At 39.7% G+C, this 20,568-nt stretch overlaps 1 protein-coding gene across 1 annotated transcript in view; it reads right to left on the bottom strand.

Moving 5' to 3' along the window:
• Positions 1-8,100: 8,100 nt before the first annotated feature.
• Positions 8,101-20,568, bottom strand: part of LOC121526267 (rap1 GTPase-activating protein 2-like) — a 35,836-nt gene continuing 23,368 nt past the window's right edge. The window contains exons 13-19 of the mRNA XM_041812774.1: positions 20,166-20,315; positions 18,866-18,978; positions 18,644-18,742; positions 17,030-17,150; positions 13,121-13,223; positions 12,942-13,015; positions 8,101-10,208 (exon numbers count right to left, since the gene is read on the bottom strand). Coding sequence (XP_041668708.1) covers positions 10,200-10,208; positions 12,942-13,015; positions 13,121-13,223; positions 17,030-17,150; positions 18,644-18,742; positions 18,866-18,978; positions 20,166-20,315 — 669 coding nt within the window. The 3' untranslated portion in view covers positions 8,101-10,199. The remainder of the gene's footprint in view (positions 10,209-12,941; positions 13,016-13,120; positions 13,224-17,029; positions 17,151-18,643; positions 18,743-18,865; positions 18,979-20,165; positions 20,316-20,568) is intronic.

The raw sequence follows: 20,568 nt of genomic DNA, 5'->3' as shown, positions 1-20,568 counted from the left end.
TCTGAGTTTTTGCAGGTGTAGCTTTTTGTTGTTTCAGCGAGTACTTCTCCTTATTATCACATTAATGAAGTTGAAGAATAGCAGATCAGTGCTCGTCTTGACCGGTCTTGATAGAAAATCCCGAGTCCAGCCAGTCCTAGACAAGACCAAGTAAAAATGCTCCCAAGACCAAGACAAGACCAAAACATTCAAAATGTGGTCTTGAGAGCGTTCTCAAGACGACTGTCCTCAAGGACTACAACGCTACTGATAAGTATGATGCAAATGCAAAAGTTGTATTTTATGTTGCAAAAAGCAACATTAAAATAATGATGGAAAATAAGTAAGTTTAGATGTTATCGAGGAGACTGAAATGAGATTGAAATGTAAATTTGTTTTTGCTGGACATTAAAAATCAAAGATATTTTCCACTGAGTGCACAAGGTATGTGTTTTTTTTTATCACTGTTCAAAAATCAATAGTATTGACAGTGCCCTGATATGAGTGATTTACATTAGTATGAATTCCACAATCTGGCTGATGAAATCAGTTTAAATTGAATGACTGACTAAAAGTAAAAATGAAATTGTAAGGATGTAAGGCTGTACTACTATAATTGTCTGTATGTCTGTGTCAATTTACACACTGCACCGTTGCTCCAATTGTCCTCCATACCTCTCAGAAGACTTGTTGGGTTTCCTGATTTGAAACTGGTACCATAAAAAAAAAATCGTAAATACAAAGTATTCACTCACCTGCCTTGACTTGGCAGGGTTTAATATGACATTAGTCCACCCTTTGCAGCTATAACAGTTTCAACTCTTCTGGGACAGCTTTCCACAAGGTTTAGGAGTGTGTTTAAGGGAATTTGTCACCATTATCCTAGAACTGCATTTGTGAGGTCACACACTGATGTTGGACGAGAAGGCCTGGCTCTCAGTCTCCGCTCTAATTCATCCCAAAGGTGTTCTATCAGGTTGAGGTCAGGACTCTGTGCAGGCCAGTCAAGTTCATCCACTCCAAACTTTCCCATCCATGTCTTTATGGACCTTGCTTTGTGTACTGGTGCACAGTCATGTTGGAAAAGGAAGGGACCATACCCAACCTGTTCCCACAAAGTGGGAGCATGGAATTGTCCAAAATCTCTTGGTATCCTGAAGCATTCAGAGTTCCTTTCACTGGAACTAAGGGGCCAAGCCCAGCTCCTGAAAAAAAAAAGCCCACACCGTAATCCCCCCTCCACCAAACTTTATACTTGGCATAATGCAGTCAGACAAGCACTCTTCTCCTGGCAACCGCCAAACCAGATCAGATATCAGATTGCCAGATGAAGAAGCATGATTCTTCACTCCAGAGAATGCATCTCCACTGCTCTAGAGTCCAGTGGTGGCGTGCTTTACACCACTGCATCCGACGCTTTGCATTGCACTTGGTGATGTATGACTTGGATGCTGCTCAGCCAGGGAAACCCATTCCATGAAGCTCTCTATGCTCTGTTCTTGAGCTAATCTGAAGGCCACATGAAACAGTCTGCATGCCTAGGTGCTCGATTTTATACACCTGTGGCCATGGAAGTGATTGGAACACCTGATTTCAATGATTTGGATGGGTGAGTGAATACTTTTGGCAATATAGTGTATGTAAAGATTCTCAATAAAATCATAAAACGTTGTGCCAAGTAAGATTTCCTTTTGTCCAGTCTTTTTCCCTCTGATTCTTGATCTGCATATGCAGTGAGTTTAGGAATTTAGAAACACTAGAAATGCATTTCATAAGCTGTTATCATATGAACTGCCCCAAAACATACAAGGATTATAATATTCTTGATCCACTAGTGTGTTCTTAATGCTTTAAACTGACATTTTCAGTGAGGTAGAGCGAAAAGCTGGTGGTGCAGCTAAATCAGCATTTGGTGGTGCAAAAGTTAAGATCTTAACCATTATTTTACTGACTTTGAGCAATCCTTTGAGAATTTTATTGCAAATACCTGACACTCAGACTTATTTGAAACTTTCAGTCATTTTTAGGAGCGTGATAAAACCTTTTTTGTATGGATATGTTCAAGTGTCCTTTGAAATGTAAGACGAGATAACAAAAGAATGACACAAAATACAACATTTTATTTTAGAATAAACTCTCAATGGCACAGGACATAACATATACAGAAAATATACATATACCTGTTTTGACATCATTTAAATTAATATATTTCCTTTAATAATTTTACCATGTTGATTAGTTTACTTTGCAGTTATATGTTTACAGGACATCACTGCAAAAGAATCAAAATAAGTGTAATAAATAAAGCATGATAACAAAGGAAACAGTGCAGGAATTTTAGGCCAGTCCTGCAACAAACTGAAAGAAGTCAAACCATCAGACCTTTGTGTGGTTTCTGTCCATGCTCTCCTTTCTCCAGGTCAGCATGGCACGTACTAATGAGCACATCTACCTCCAGTCTGGTAAATGTTAACGTACTTCTCATGAATCTTGAAGAATTTCAAGTCACCTTTACTACAAAGCACAGTTTTGATATTTGGGTGAACTTACCCTTTAACTCGGACACTGTCCTCTTTACAACAGGAATGATTCTCTACACAGTTAAAGTACAGAAACGTTTTTACAAAGACCTACAGTCCTGGATTTAAGGTCACATAGAAAACTCATCTGAGTGTCTTTAAGCATCTTCTTCTACTTTGTGCTGCTAATTCTAGTTATGTAGCTCAAGGCTAATGTTAGGAATAGCTCCAGAGCTGACCTATTGTCCTGCTGTGCTTTAAAGCAACTGCCTGTGATATATACTTTTAAGATGTGTTTATTATTTTAGCCCACAGATTGTACGATAAAAAACAGGTTGAAGTTCACATTCAGAGTATTTTATTCTAGATGGTTCAAAGGTTAATCTGACCTGAAGCTCAGCTTTCAAGTCAGTCAGTACGTTTACATGCATAGTAAAGTCAAACTGCAGTTATAGCTCTATTAGGCTATTTCACTGGACTGTTATTGTCCCAGTATACATGCACAGAGGAAGAATTGATTTACTCATGGAAGCATGTCTGACTCTGCTATAATAGATGACAATATGTCCCTTTCAGCTGACTACTGCTAAGTGTTAACAGCTGACTAAGAGTGACAATAAGTCCGGCTTTGCCCGGGACCATCCAGCTTTCAATTCCAGCTTTTGGAGTCCAAACAAATAATGGATAACAGAAGCCCCAGTTAAGTTCATACCTTAATTTGAGGTCAGTACAGGATCAGTTTAACAGGAAAAAGCAACAAAGAGTCGTGGATGTATTCTTTAAGATTTCTCTTATTAATATTTTGAACTGGCTTGGCACGCAGATGGTCTATTGGGTTTAAGGCGTGCCTGATGTATTTGCGGGCGGCCCTGGTCCGAATCTGGCCTGATGCCCTCTGCTGCATGCCTCTCGTCCCTGTTTCCATGTCTATCCACTGTCCTCTTCTATGTAATAAAGGCCCAAAAATAAATCTTAAAGAAAAAAAAAAACTGAACTGGCAGCAGTGACAGCTACAGTTTGTCTCCTCTTGTGTTGTTTAGAACCACCTGTAATAGTTGCTACAGCCTCTAGTGTATTCATTTTAAATTAAAAAAAGGGGCAAAACAAAACGGTGCAAAATAAAAAGTAACACAAAGATGAATGGCATCTTCTAATTTGAAATTATAGATTAAATATGACTAAAAACTGTTAAATAAAATATAAGTATCCTGAAGTAATGTATCACATTTATGCTTTATGATGTGTATGGTCATATAGTTGTTTAAGACTAGCAGCTGTAGAGGTTAGTTGTGCTATATCATTGCTCCAGTAAGAACCATGGACTGGTTTATGTAAACACAGAATGGGATGTTGTAACTACACTAGACACCTGAAGCATGCCTCCTCTACTATAGTTTATTAACACGTCTATAGATAAGAGATAAGTTTATGGCCACGACAGCCATTGATTTGAATTTCATCTGTTGTTTTGTTGTTTCTCTTTTCCCTCTCCTCTTCTTACTTTTCTCCCCCCCTACCTTTCATACAAGCCCTTTCTGACCCCAGTGCAGCTTTAGCAGACATCTGTCAACATGGGTCTGATCCGCTTGACAATCCTGCCTGTTGAAGGAAAGGTTTGTGTCGCCACTGAAACAGGGCTAAATATTGCTAATGCTGTCCTCATGGTGATTCATGCTGGTCTTTCTTCTAATAGGCCACAACAAAGAGTATAGTCTAGACCTGCCCTCTTTCTGAAGTGTCTTGAGATAATTTTGGTCATAAATTGGCGCTATACAAAGATTGGTTGATTAATAAGCATCAGTGATGTCTTCAACACCCAGAGTCTTTTTTGAAAACAGTACTGAGAATTAAGAAGGATACAAAGCTGGCCAGTCTCTTAGCAACACTGTGCCTTCTTGATAGATGGTACTTTCAGAGTACCTGCAGTCACAGCCCTGTCTTTCTTTTACTTCAGTAAATCTTACAATAATTGCCTTGACTCATCTGGTAAATTGAAAAGCACAAACATGAAGTGTACCCATACTGTCTTTGTCTTGGCTGTGACATAGTCTACCAGCATGAAAACAAAAAGCAACATTTAAAGTTAAGGGAATATCTTCATTAGACAGACATGTTTTAACCACAGATTAGCATGGGTGATAGGTTCGCTGAGCAAGACAGTGTGGCATTCCTGGTATCTAAACATGCAGATGAAAGTTAGAGTTTTTTTGGTCCTTGGTCCTCCTGGTCTTACAATACTCTTGTGAGGCCCAGATGTTGACTGAGATGCCGACTGGACTTCTTTGTAATAACTGCTCTCAGGTGCATCTTTGGGAATCATTGGTAAGACAGTGTGTCTAATGCTGACATGCTCAGGAGAGCTGGGATAGGAAGGGTCAGCTGCTTGATACACCTGGATACACCTGGATACACCTGGCGTGCTTTCCCGAGCCTGATCCAGCTTAACGCATACTGGGTGCCCAGGACTCTGTAGGCTGGTCCAGATATCAGGGGCGACTGCATATGCCATGGAGGGGGCAGCTGGGAGAACACCTGGAGAGATGGGTCATGGGCCTGGCAGAGGCCTGGAGGATGGCCATCGGCCAGAACAGTACAGGACAAGGTTGACATGGTTAAATGCCAACCCATCATGTTCTCCCATACCTGACCTGAGCTGACAGTTCCACGACATTTCGTCAAAAAACACATGGCAAACACGTTCTACTGATGTGGGCCTATAAATATCTATCTGCTTTTCTTTGCCAGTGTCTAGTCTATTTTGGCCAAAAACATGCATAGTTTGTGGTAAAAATAAGTAAGCCTTCTATTCTCAAGATCCTTGGTGTTTGAGACACCGCGCTCAGTCAGGTAATCTGAAAGCCCTGACTTGTTAACATGCACGCTTAAATCAAAGTCAAGGTATTACGCAACTACTATGAACCCAGTCTTACATAGCCATTAGCATTAATGCTCTTCGGCATCAAAAGCCTACAGGGAAAACTGAGAAGCGCAGAAGGACTGTTCCTGTCCAGTCTGATTGAAGTGTACCCGTACAATGAAAAATGATCTCCAATCACATCATATAGTTAGTCTGACCTCTGAGTTTTGATGTTCAGTTTCAGTCAGGCCAACATGATCTGACCTTTTCTACCTGCATGTAAACGTACTGATGGTCATCAGCCCTGCTCTGTTTAGAAGTTTTTCCAAACATAAAAGCAGATACACAAAGTTAGCAAGCGTCTATGGGAGGTATCAGAAGGTGAAATGTTTTCATTAAGTGCGTTATCTATTTCCAGCATGTGGGGGTTTCCTGGCTACCGACAACTGTGCTGTAACCAGATCCAGAAGATTCTTAACCTCTTACATAATAAGAGGGACAGACAGACAGAGAGACAGACAGAGATAGCCATCAATGAGTAAAGGGGCTTTAAAAGATTATGAGGTGCAACTTTGGCTAAAATAAGCATATGGCAAATTGTGTTGGCAGTGTCTCCTACTCTCCCCTAAATAAGCCTGTTGTCACTACAGAAGCACTTGAGTTTGAAGTAACCCTTAAATATACAGAAATGCTGTCATAGGTATCAAGTGAAATGCAGCAGTGACTTTGATTAAAGTGCAGCAGACACGATGCAGCAGCTAGCAAAGTTACAAAAATATCTCTAAAGTAAAAGAAGTTCCCTACAGAGGCATTTTTTTATGCAAAAAACAAGCTCAGATCCTAACAGAGTCAACTGAGACTTCAAATGGTCTCTACTCCAAAATGTTGCTACTGTAAGTCACATTTCTGGGCATTTGAGCATCTGGACATGTTTTTTTTCTCCCAAAGTGTATCTGTTGTCAGATGTAACATTCATCATTAAGGGAAAAGGCAAAAGGGATGATCCTGATGTTAAATAAATCTTACAGACGTCGATTCAGTCAAGTAAAGCCTGGCACACACTTCAAGATAATTGTGACAATTTTTGGCTCCCCTTATTGGTTAGTTCTAGAGATTATCTTGATAGATTTTCATGTGGTGTGAGGTATGTTAATAGTATTTTTCCCTCTTTGATTTACTTTGACAATGGGGGGGTCATTAATTTATTGTATCACATTTGTACCAGCGATAAGATAAAATACTGTTATGTCACAGCCCATGAGACTCGCAGTATCGATAAGCTGAAGTGGTAGTGATATTCTGGTTTTTAAAAAATACAGTACTGGGTCTTTATCTACCTGGGTTTTAACTCCATCCCTGTTGACAAGGAGGAGGCTGGACTGAAATCGGTACCATAGTAGCTGTAGCTGGAAGCTAACAGCTAGCCACTGTTAGCTTGTTTCTCTGTAGTCACGTTTGACTGTATCAAATTTGGAGTTTTAGGGGTGGAGATTCTGGTTGTTGGTAAATTTATCTGATAGTGTTGCCAACTGTCCCGAATTAGCCAGGACATCCCATTTTTTGAGCTAAATTTGTTGTCCCAAGTGGGACTCACCTTGTCCTGTATATCGACACTACTTCTCTCTTCTCTGTGATCAAACTTCAAACTTATCTTTACTGACTGAAGATGTGATTATCTTAGAGAGTGATTAGTCAATCAACAAAGAGATACCTGTTGATAAATGACTGCCCCTTTGCAGGAAAGACCCAAATCCTGCTGAAGTAAGTTTGGCTTAGATGGTCTCATTCAGTACATGCACAATTGTGGATAAAAAAAAATGGCTAAACATGCAAAAACAAAGGGTTTTGCAGCTGTTACAAGCATACTGAGCAAAAAGGACATGGGTTTAACCAGTTAGTGGTGATTCAATGAAAGCTTTTTGCATTGTGTACCATTGGGAGTTGCCAAAAGGCCACAGAGGTCAGCTGCTTCAGAGATGCACAAAGAGGCCATGCTGCCAAAATGGTGCACATATTTGAAGGTTTATTCTATAGGTTCTCAAAGTGGAGTCCAGGGACTGTTAGAGATTAAAAAAAAAAAAAAAAAAAAAAAAAAGGTCATGGTTTTATTGAATTACTTTGATAACTGTAGCTTAATTTTTTTCTCAGATTATATCTGTCGTATATTTTTAAGTTTGAGAGTGCTGCTTGGTAAAAGGAGAGGCTTATTACAACACAGTTTTAGTAAAACTAAGATAAAACACACATTTTTCCTTGTTACATTAAATCACTCATTGGATCGACACCACTGTGGAAATGACCTCCAAACATCATATTGTGTCTCGGCTCAGATAAAGTTTAACCTGACACAAGGTTGTTTCACACATCCATGTGGGAAAGCTTCAATAGGAAACGTTTGAGAAAAGCAGAGGCTTTGAAAAGTGTGATTGGATGAACGTTCTGTCTGTCACATCTCTAATTTAACATCTCTCTAATAAGAGCAACAAAACACGTGATGTAGCAGCTATCGAGCTGCACATGCGCAGCTACAAGGCGAAACACGGCGCCTATAGACATGTAAATACTCAACTTTTGTCGTTTTTGAAAAGAAAACAACTCACTACTGTTCTTTGTTCTTGTTTTAACAAAGAATTGTTGCCAAGTTCTGATAAAACTGGCGCTTTAGCAGCATCCACGCTAAGCTCTTCCACCATAATTGCTTGTTTACGTCACGACTCTGCCATGCCTGAAAGTACTGCCCCTCATTGCTGATTGGTCCTGTCACTTTCTAACTGGGCCCAAACAGTTCAGATGGGAGCTTTGCAAGATGGATTTGCCAGTGAAAAACAAGGAAACTGGTGTATCCATCTGCTTTGCAAGGTTAGATAAAGTTGGCAACCCTATCACACTCCACACCCTTTAAGGACAAAAAGGTTAAATCTGTCATTATTTGTGGTCAGGTGTGACGTCTCTCACACTTTTAAAATCAGTTAAAGGATCTTTCAGAGTGTACCAGGCTTTAGAGAGTAACAGTTCAGCCATCGTCTCATGTTAGCAATCTTTGAAATGATCAGGCTTTTAGGAATGACTTAAAGTCAAGTTTGGACCTCTCTCAAAGGAGACATATCATAAAAACACACTTTTTAGTACTTCTGCACCTAAGGAATCCAGTGTATACTGATCCAAAAATGTGAAATAAGCCTACACAGTCCCCTGTGTGGTCTGCCATTGTCTGACAACACCAAACCAGATAGTCTGTTTACAGTCTGCTTTTAATTTCACATGATTAGTCGTTAAAATAATACCCATCCTCACCTTGTATCTCCACCCACAACCATAGGAGACTGTACTTCTGTCAGAGAGAGGAGAGGGTTGGAGTTTATACATGGTCACAAACATCCTCGGGAGCCTGATCCATACATTTTTTAACAAAACACAGCACAGATATTTTATTTAGACCACAGAGGACTGTATTAAAGGTGGTAAAGGGGTATGATATGTCACCTTTAAGTCTGGGTTGTACTTCATGATTGAATCTACACCGTAGCATACACTATAGGTCTGCGTAGCTCTGAACCTTTGCAGAAGCCTTTGCACAAAACCTAATGTGCATCTTCTCAAATATGTAACTATGCATCAAAACAATGCAGACCACAAGGCCTGTGATTGGTCCACTAGGTATCATGACATGACTGCCAGTCTTGAAGTTGTCTACAGGCCTATTGTGTGTAATCTAGAGTGGGATAAAAAGCTGCAGATGATGATGCAATTAATTAAATCTTCTTGCAAAAATTGTAAAATAAAAAAAGGCTATTGTCATCTATGCCTGTGAATTTTTTCCATCCTCTGCCTCAGCTGTGCTCATAATCTTTGTCATTGCCCCTCCTTTCTTCCTTGCAATAACTGAAACATGATCAACACCTGCTTTGTTTGTATCGGCTCTGACTTTAACATAATGTGCATGGTTTCTGTTACCATTTTTTTCTATACACAAACTAGCAGAAAAAAGTGGCAGGACTAGGATAGAAATTGACCAATCACTGAGCCTATTCCCTTTAAGAGCACTGATACACAGTCTTCACACTGCCTAAGTTAATGGTTTTCAGTTGGGTGGGCTTAAACTACAAACTTTTGCTGCTGTTACCATCTGATTGTCAAAAAAACACACACATACAAAGTAGACCCACTACTCGAATCAGACAATGTAGAAAAGCTGATATGGTGAGCTAACATGGGAACTTAGATTGATGTTGGCATGAGTGTTGTCTTTACTCCATGCAAACTGTCTGAAAGTCAAAATTTCTAATGCTTTTCTGTTCTGAGGTTTATGAGGTGGATATTCCAATGCATTGTGTAGCTGCCAGAAATGCTATTGGCTCAGGGCTGGGCGATATGTTAGTTGCACTGCTGACTAGTATTTAGGGTGAGTATTGCTGCTACAGGGACAGAACGATGAAAAAGTATATAGTGCTTACAGCGGGGTATGCTACTACGGTGTAGATTCAGCACAGAAGTATGAACCAGGGTTTAGAATATCAGACTCACTTTAGGACTTTTTGTCTACAGCTGACGGCTGAGTTGCAGCTCCTTGTTATGATGACAAAGAAAGGGATTTCCATTTGTAGCCAAAGGTTGGTAAAAATAAAGCCAATATTTCAGCTGCTTATTCTTACCATTCAGTCACAGTTTGTCAGTTTGTTTATAGAGTCTGTGGACTCTTGCTCTTGGTTATCTAGTCAGATTATCCCTGCTTTAGGGAAGCAGTCTTCTTGTTGTTGTCGTGGTTCATGTGGTTTTGTCTTTGCAGCTCCATCAGCGTGTGCTGTCCCTTTGACGTTCAAGTCCCTGTCGTCTATTCCACAACACTACTCGGACTGAAAAATAGGCATTTATAAAAAGACCAATGAGAGTACAGTGTATGCTAACAGTATGCATTTTTACATATCAGCCTGTTGTTTAACACCAGTAAAAGTTTAAAAAAACATTTAAGAGATCAAGACATAATGAAACACCCAAAATATTCATAGTTTAAACAGTGCATGAAAACAGATTTGAATCCAGTTTGGGTATTTGGATACAAAGTGGTAGTGTTTAATGCTAGATGTGGACACGTTTCATACTGAAAACAACGGGCCTCATTCAGCAACTCTTCTTCAGAAGAAATTTGTACTTAAAACCCTCTTATGCAGATTTAAGACGATTCTGACATTTAGCTTACCTGTGATTTGGTTTCCAACTTTTTGAAATAAAGTTAACACTTTTATATAATTAAATAATATGCAAAAATATGCAACTATGCTTTAATAATGTTCCATAATTTTAAAGTGACAGGCTTTAGAATAAATAGACATTTAATCAAATTATACCCAATTTGAAAAAAATATCAATTGGACCAATTTGGACTATTTCAGAATGGTACAATCGAATTATTTCAAAATATTGTGGTTGTTTTTACAGTTTGGTTTAATTTGTACATTATTAATATCTTTCTCTTTTCCTGTGTGCCTCCTGTGTCTGCAGACTGCCCTGCAGTCTCATGCCCTTATATGAGTATTAAAGGGGTGCTGTGCATGTGAATCCAGCCTAAAAGCACCTGGCGTTTATCAACTTAAGAACACAGGTGCAGGCAGGTCATCAGTGTAAGAACAGGTCATGTATCTCATGTTGGTTTCTCTTGTCTTTCTTAAGATATCTAAAAGCTCAAAAACATATGGGGGAGTTCTGTGATGCCTTTATTCAGATTGGGTTGGTAGAGTAGACAAAATGTGTACTGGCACACATTAAAGATGGCCCTGTCAGCTGGTGTGGTCGGCTGTAGTTAGACAAAAAGCATGGCTTTATTTATGACCATCCAGCCTTGCTTGGAGTGATGCGGTTGTATCTCTTCTTACCCCTTAAATACACCAGATACATCTCCGCTCCAGCATGGTAACGGAGCAGATAGGATTTAGTTTCAGTTAATGGGCTTCCACCAGCTCTGCTGCACTGCATCTCTGCACATGACGTCAGCACGAAGCAGATCGAACAGGGCAGGAAGTGTTGCCAAAACCAAATTAAAATATTTGGTTAAATTGCAGAGTAAAACACTCCGTGTTGACACAAGACAAATTCCAGTTGTATTTCCTTTGACTGCATCAACAAAGGTCTTATAGCAGAGTCTGTAGTCAACAGCACATTTATTATAAAGGGTTATTGACTCATGGTAGAAGCACAAAAATCTGCATGAAAAGACAAAACGCAAACAAATCAAAGCAAGTTCATCCTACTCCTGCAGTTCAAAACAATAGCATACTGTGTGTTTGTTAGCAGTGGTTCTCAACTGGTCTGGCCTCAGGACCCACAAGGCTGTCTTACAACAGATCGCGACCCAAATTTGAAATAAAATTTTAACAATGCATGTTAAGTTAATTGAATATGTTGCAGTTTGGAGCATGATTGGACCAAAACACCTGATATAAAAAAGAAAAGGGACAAAACTGGCAGGTTTTATACCATCTTTCCCCATCATTAGCGTTCATTTTTGCCAATTTTCCAGAGAACTTGAGAAATTACTTTATTAAAATGGGAAAAATAGCCATTTATTGCAGAAAAAGAAGATAAATTAGTTGAAATATTTATCAAACATTCAAATTTACCCTGTTTCACAGTAAAACAGAGTAAATTAAAAGGTAATGAGGCATGTCCAGTAAGGACTTCAGGATGTTGGCCACCATTTTTCTTTTTCAGACACCTAGTCAAGACCCACTGATAACTGCTCCGTGACTCACTTGTGGGTCCCGACCCACCAGTTGAGAACCACTGTTCTAAAGCACTTAAGTAGTTTCTACACGCACGGTCAGGTGTGATTCTGTAACTACCGTGTTACTCCTTGATCTCGCGGGTCTAGCAGTCCAGCAGTGTTGCTCCGTGCTGCACTTCAAATGCAGACAGTGGGAGTTTACGGATGGCGGAGAATGCATTCAAACTGCAGCGCAGCCGTGATGGCCCAGAGACATATCTGGTGTATTTTAGGGGTTAGAGATCCAGACTATTTTTCATAGCTCAGAAATAAGAGCCAGTCTTTCTGCTCCCAATTAGTACCTTTTTTAAACCAGCTCTTAAGACCAACTTGTCCACAAATGACACATCACAACTCCTTCAGAACTGGTCATCTTGAACTGAGCTGCTATTTAAATCTAACCAGTATCACAAGTTTTATTCACTAAATAGTGTATCACTTTGTCCTTTAGAAGCACATTTATGAGTGAGAAAAGCTGTTAAAAAGGCATTGCTAGCATCTTAGCTCATGGCTAATTCACATCCATTCATTTGTACTGCTAGTGACAGCCACAGTCAGAATGAGTTATATCAGGTTTTCACAGAAGAATACATAAATTGGACACTGACTAAAGAGCAGTCTCTCTGTGTCAGATTACCCGAAATGCAATGTTAACAATGCTAACAAACTGGGCCCTGCTGCACTAATTCATTTAAAAGTGTGCCCTAGTAAAAGTTAAACCTTTGAAATTTCTAAATGTGTATATTTTTATCAACACTTTTAACCCAAAACATGCTATGTAAAAATGTCTATTATTCTATGATAACCAGACAGATATTTGTTTACTTACAGCTGTGGATGAGTGGCTCATTTTGTCAAATCTGAACTTCAAGTTTGACCTCGGTGAAGTCTTACTTCTCCCTTCTGCTCAACACAGAAAAGAATGGTATTAATATTAGAGTACAAATCTCTAGTTAAATGATTTCAGTGTAGTCTGATTACTCTATGTGTCTGTGTGTTAAACTTTACCTGTTGGACTACGACACATAATGACAGGGGTACCTGATCCTTGGCAGTCCACACTGAGGGCCTGGCTAAAAGCAGAGGAGGACGCTATGGACTGATGGCTGGCCTGGGGGACAGAGAGAGGAAGAGGAAGTTATCTTCATATAAAAGAAGAGGAAAAGCACTGAGGACTCAGCTGATTATGACCTTCATGTTAGCATTAATGTTTGGATGGATTTATGACCAGCTACTAAGTGCAAAGGATCCTGGAGAAGCCATCATGGTCTAGATTGCTGGATTAATATGTGCAAGTAGAAGCAGGTATTTTCTTAATTTATCTCCATTTTTAAAAGTGGCCCATCCTACAACACATAACTGCCCTGTGTATTTAACACTGACATGTAAAAATATCCCGTTTATATAGCTAACTTTAAAAAATCAACCACTTGTATTTGCACATTGTCATGTAACTTGTCACATGGATAAGATAGCGGCAAAAATGGGTTATGGTGTTTCAATTATTAAAAGATGTGCAAAGTTCTTAACACCAGAATCAAGGACTAGTAATCAAAGCTTTGATATTGTCCCATCTGGATTATTGTCCAGCAGTTTGGTCCAGTGTTACGGTGGATAAAATCAGGAAATTGCAGATAGTACAAAACAAGGCGGCATAGATTGTACTTTACTGTGGGCACAGAACAAATGTTGTTTCTATGCATCATCGTTTATCTTGGTTATTGGTAAAAAAACAGGTTAATACACTCTTTACTGGCATTCCTGAGAAATATAATTCTAACTAGAATTCCGACTATATTGTTTAAAAAATTTATGTTTAGCTCAGAAATACACACTTAATCAACTAGGCATGCAACAGGAGGGAATTTTATTTTACCTAAAACCAGAACTAACTCTATTAAATGAACGGTTATGTATAGAGCAGGGTATGAATGGAATCTCCTCCCCAGACATATCGCACAAGAAAATAGTAAAACTAAATTCAAGCTTTTTTTGAGGCGGTATCTTTTGAATGAACAGTGTGAATAACTGGACAAAATTGGTGGGTATTGGTCAATACTGCAACTAATGAACTAGATTAATGCAAATAATTAAAGGCTGGTGACATAGCTGGGGAGTTCAGTCTGTATCTGTGCTCACAGTAACACCAAGATTTGGTTGTGTGTGCATCAACTTAAGTGTGTATTTGTATATGGTTGCATATACACATATACTCATCTAGTATGAATATACTATGTGTGTTCAAGAAGTTTAAAAAATTAGAATCAAACTCAAATCGAGGTCGATAGATACATTTGAACATTTGAATAGGATTTTTATTTTATTCATTTATTTATTTTTTCTTCAGGAGCTGTCCTTGGTTTTGTTTTGTTTTTGTTTTGTCTTGTCTTATTGTAGTCACGTCTTTGATGTCTGGTAGTGCTGTAATGTCAATTGTGAAAAAGATGTCATTGAATGTACTGTATAACAGGTTTATAACATACTGTAAAACTGTTGTGGACCCCAGGAAGAATAGCTGCAGCAAAGCAGCAGCTAATAGGGATCCTAATAAACAAACAAACAAACAAACAAACTTCTGCTGCTGCAGGAAGTAAGATAATAATGAAATCAACAGCAAATGAAGAGAAGATTTAACCACTGCAACTGGCCTGAAGATTTTAGTCTGAGATAACTACATGATTAGTCATTTTGAGAAATTATTCCATAGTCCAGTGGTTCCCAAAGTGGGGGTCAGGAGCCCCAGGGGGGTCATGAGACTCTGATGCAGAAATTCTAAATGATGTAAAGTGGTATATCTCATCAATTACTGGAAAAAAAACCTTTTGAAATAAGTTTAGTTTGAAATAAAACTGTAGTTATTAGGTGACATTTGTGCCTAAATTTAAGTAATGTGTATATATGTAAATGTTTGTACATGATGCTGTGTGAAACAGTGTACGCCTTAACAGCCTCCAGGGAAGGTGAAGGTCCCCGGTCCATGAAGCTGTTATTTTGGTGAAAAGTTTGGGAACCCCTGCTATAGTCCACAGCAGTGTTGGGGGTAAAGTGTTACAGAGAAATGCACTTGTGTACTCCAGTTACATTGTTGGTTGCCTTTAGGCATCCTAGGAGAGGGGACTGTGAAGTGGGCAGACTCTATAGAGACAAAAAAAGCTGAGTATACTCTGTATACCTGCATATACCTTACACTACACCACTGACCATAGGTCATTATAGTGATATCTCATCTAGATATATTTGGAATTTACCCTTGTGGGACTAATAAAGGAATATCTTGTCTATATTTGGCAGCTAAACCAGCAGCTGGTCAGCTTCCCATAACATAAAGACTTAAAAACCAGTAGCCTGGCAAAATCCTCAGGCAGCACATCTAAAGCTTGCTCATAACAGGGATGAACAACTGTTCTTGAATATTCAATAAGTCATTACTTAAAAAAATAAAGATTTTATGTGACTTTCACCTAAATTAGAACCTGTAGTTTCCATTATTTTTAATGGTGCTTGGTGGTAATACTTCATATCCACCAGATGGTGGCAGTAGCACACCTAAAAGCCGTTAACCACCATGGAATACAATAAGAGATGAAAGCTGTAATGTTCTGAGACACAGCTACGATGCTTAGAAACTAACTTCTACTTTCCTGAATAATATTTTAACTGAACAGTTTAATATAAATGACCAGTATACCACTGATTCCCATCCTAGTTTGGCCCCCCTTAGGGAGTTGCCAGAGTTCTCAGATGGGACATGAGGCTTTGTCTGCTCAATGCCAAATTAGAAGTGCACAGATGAAATAGTATGAAATAAAACGTATTAAATAGTTTATAAAAAGGTCATTTGGTAAGACAAACATTATATACCTGTTTTCTCTGGGTTTATCAATGAAACATACAAAATCTTGTGGCTCAGTAATCTTTGATTCAGGTTGTGGGTTTTCGAAGAAAAGGTTAAGAAGCATGGGGTTTCATTATTGTCAAGGTCAGACCTGCCGTGGATTTGTCCTGGCCCTGACAAAGCCAGAGAAGGGGCCCTCTGCTCTCCAGCATGGGTGCTAGCTATCCTGGCTAACAGTTTGGAGTTTGGTAACTACTTGGAGCTGAAAAGTGTGTAAGCTTGGGTGTGATTTTGAAGTTATCAATTGATGCCACTTTTTAACCCCTTTTATCCACTTTTTAAAAAAAATTTTATTTGCCACTTTTCATCTCTTTTGTGCATTTTGTACCCATTTTTGTCACATTTAGCCCCTTTTCTCACTTTTTTCTCACTGATGTCAATATAAATCCATTTCTGTCCCTTTTCAACAATTTTCCAACAAGTTTTATCCTGTTTTTATCACTTTTGATTGATTTTGTTCTCTGTTAACCTCTTTTTGCAACAATCTACCCATTGTTTTTCCTTTGTTAACATTTTCCCCCACTTCTTACTAATTGTTGCCTCCAATTTGGTCCTCTCCTATTCCTTTTCACCACTTTTTCTGCCATTGTTGCCACTTTTGATTCATTTTTTTATCTGTTAACCCATATTTGCCACTTTCGACCTATTTTTTTTTGCCTCTCTCAAACATTTTTCCAACTTTAAACCAGTTTTTGCCAATTTAAACCAGTTTTTGCCATTAAAAATAATATTTGACACTTTTAATCATATTTCACCACCTTTTAAGCTGATTTTAGGGGATTTAAGCCATTTGGCCACTTTGCCGTCATTTTTGCCTCTCTTATGGGCGGCCTTGGTCAAGGTAATTACAGTGGTTCTTTAATTGAATTTAGCACAAAGCAATGCTAAATGTGTTTGCCTATTTAGGGCAATTTTCATTGTGTGTTGCCATCAAGCACATGGAGGTCCATCTTTTCAGAACTTAAAAATTTATTTTAATAACTTCCAGTGAATTTTGAAGAGAGATTGTACTTAAAACTCACTGCCTCTAATTCTTCCAGAACTTCAGTTTCTCCTGCAGCGCTGCTGAAGCTGCTGGTGCTGGATGAAGAACGAGAGATGTTGGGCCTGCCACCACTCGACTCTTTCAGCTTAGCAAACGGCCTGTTGAGAAAGAGAAAAGGAGGAAACAGAGAGGTTCCTTTTTGGTACTCAGACACCAGGTTGACTGAACTGAGTACATGCATCCTCACACTATTTTCAGTGATGACCTACAATTACAACTCAAGTCTGCCTCTTGTGCAAATTACAGCCCATACTTGATTTCTGTAGCTCTAGGTCTTTTTATTTATGTTTGTCAAGTTCATGGCCAGGTATCCCTGCAGGCTTTGTGCAGTGAAGTGGCTGAAACCTCAATTCTAGACCAATTCTTGACCATTAAGTGTTTTGTAATTGTTTTGTTTCATCTCCCTCTTCAAAACTCGTATGTGTCTTCTGAAGGTACATGACTGTTTTCATTATTTTTCTTTTTTTTTTTACATGTTCGAAATAAACTTCACTAACAGATTATAAGGGAGTCCTGACATTTCGTTCATTAAGAGCCCATTCTAAGAGCTGCCTTTCTATTTAAACAACAGGAAGAGATTCTAAGTGATTTCTTTTTAACAGACCAGAGAGTCTTTTTCTCATACCTGACAGTTTCGACTGCTCACTTGCAGTTTTCCTCAGAGTGGTCACGTGATGTTGCTGTGACGTGTCTTGTCAGCTGATTTATACAGGTTTTGGTGCTGTCTTCCTACCGGAAGCAGCAGGACAACAGCGGCATCTGCAGTCCGACCTCTTCAGGGGATGGGATGGAGCAAACATCATTGGGACAGAGGACAACAAACATCGTCGCTGGATTAAAGAGGTCATCAAAATACAGAAACGTGCCCACAGGACTATCAACCGGGACGAGGGGGCCTTTTTGCTCTCACACACCTGGGGTGCTGTCCTGAAGAGGTCGGACTGCAGATGGCGCTGTCGTCCTGCCGCTATTGGTAGGAAGACAGCACCAAAACCTGTATAAATCAGCTGACAAGACACGTCACAGCAACATCACATGACCACTCTGGGGAAGACTGCAAGTGAGCAGTCGAAACTGTCAGGTATGAAAAAAGACTCTCTGGTCTGTTAAAAAGAAACCACTTAGAATAAGGTATTAATGGACCAAATGAACTTCACTGGACAGGAACAGAGCCAAAGGATCAGAGTGTAGTTAAATGATCCAGATCTCTTTAAAGAGTAGTAATTACCACGAATGAGCTAGACTGGACATGTACCATCTCGGATTAGACCAGCTGGTGGTCTTTAGCATCTACAAAAACCAATCCAGAAGGAAGGCATCCCAGACCACAACCTTATCCTGAGCTTCTGGATAACACATCATCACTGAGATAGAGGATAGATTACCACTTGGTATCCTAATGCCCAAAATGATGTTATTACATGTTACTGCAAGGTAAAAATGGGGTCAGAAATGAAGACAAGCTGAAAAATTCAGTGCTACAAACAATTTCTGATGAAGAACCAGGAAATAAGTGAGGTTTGTGATGACAAATTTGATCTGTTCCCTCTTTATAATCTGTAATGACTAGTCAGACATAAAAAAGCATTACCTCTCTTTGTTTGGGCAGATCTCAGGTGAACTGGGATTGGATGATGTCTCTGACCTCACTTCCTGTGTCAGCAGGCAGATATCTGAAGGCTTCTGGTCACTGCAGACAGAAAAACACATTACTGATGTTATGAACTCCTCCTGCTAAAAAATAAAGACAAATTTTCTAACTTTTATGAGAAATGTATCATTTTGGTGTGTAATGCCACACTGGAGCACCCACCTTCGTGTGTGTTTGTCTGATGGGGTGTCTGTGCTGGAGTGGAGACGGGGGAAGAGGCCTGAGCGCCGTTTCACTGGACTCTTCAGAGGAGACTTGGCTGACAACACAGGCGGCTGAAAATCATAAAGAGCACAGATTTTAGATGAGGTTTCCCTTTTCAAGTGGATGCTTCAGACTGGAAAGTATCTCATTTATACTAGATGCTCCTCACCCTCACAAACAGAAGTCTTTCTCTGGTTTAATATGAAAGACACTGGATTGACTTACATGACAACACAACTACCACTAGTATAAGAGTACATATTCCCAAAGCAGCCATGTCCATGTTCCTACGGCATCCTGCTCAGGCTGGAAAACTCAGGTTTCAAATGTTGAAATCATGTTGTACTTATTATAACTAATTTAGAGGGAGGTTTCTGTTAAAGCAGAATGACTGAGATGATGAATGATGAGTTATACAAGGCATAAAAGAGCAGGACAGTGAAAGTCCAGTGGTGGGTCAAGAAATAGGAATCCAAGAACAGATGTGTAGTCATTGAACTCCATCAGTCTGGAAAAGGTTACAGAGCTTATTTTAAGGTTTAGGGACTCCAGCCAACATGGTGAGAGCCATTACCCACAAATGGGGAGAAACTGGAACAGTGGTGAAGCTTTTTAAGAGTGGCCAGCCTGTCAAAGAGGCCAAAGAGCTCGCTTGTGTCCTGGGGGCTCCACCTTTCTTTGGCCCTGTCCACACAAAGCCAAAAATGATATATTGCTGTTTTGGTTAAAATTTTTTTCATAAATACAGAATTGTTTCAGGAATATCCGCATAAGCATGGAACCACTGAAAAATGGCTGAAAACACTGTAGTTCATATGCTAAGCCTGTACGTGGCGCTGTATCGCTGCCACGGAAATGCACCAAAAGAAAGAAGATCACAGAAAACTGACACAAACTTTCTTCTAGTTGCCCTTCTGGTTGTTCTCCACGTTGGATTTAAGATCATATGGTGTATGCGTTTCGAGGTGGTGGTAAAGGAGCATCAGATTTTGCAGTAAAAGCCATAACAAGCTCAGTGGCTTCTGCAGCACGAACACAACCGTGTAATCCACCACTGTTGTTTTGGCCGGACCTGCGCAGGCGTCTTAAGGGAGCTACGCTACGTGTGACGTAATCGTTTCAAGAAAGATGCGGTTGGCTGTCCACCCGGAGAAACGCCGATATGACAAAAACTTTTGAGTATACTCCTGAATTCCTCTTCGTGTGGACAGGGCCTTAGGTATATGGGGGGGGGTTGGGAAACACTGCTCTAACTCACAGTAAAGGTGCTCTTTGTGCATTCACTGCTGCTCTGCGGCAGTCCACCTCCACTCACACTGGCTGGGACCCCAACCCCGACCCCTGGACTCCGGTGACGGTGGGACCCCACCATGGTCTCCATGGAGTGGCTCCTGACACGCATGGCTCTCTGAAAGGAGGGGACACAAGAGGATAGTGCATGAGATGGAGGATCACACAGAGGATATGAAACAGAGGGAGAGAAACTGGTTACAAACAAAAGAATAATGATAGCCTCCACTCATTTAAACACAAGAACATAGTAGATCTGTGTTTTCATGGCTCCTGGGTGAATAGACACCCTCAACATCAGCTGTTTTTTTTTGTTGCTGCACTCACAGCACTCTCAGTTAAAACAGCTCATGAACAAAGAGTCTCTTGAG

This window comes from Cheilinus undulatus, linkage group 2 (genome assembly GCF_018320785.1).
Source record: "Cheilinus undulatus linkage group 2, ASM1832078v1, whole genome shotgun sequence".
NCBI lineage: Eukaryota > Metazoa > Chordata > Actinopteri > Labriformes > Labridae > Cheilinus > Cheilinus undulatus.
The sequence above is the reverse complement of the archived record's forward strand: the minus strand, read 5'-3'. Positions and strand labels throughout refer to the sequence as shown.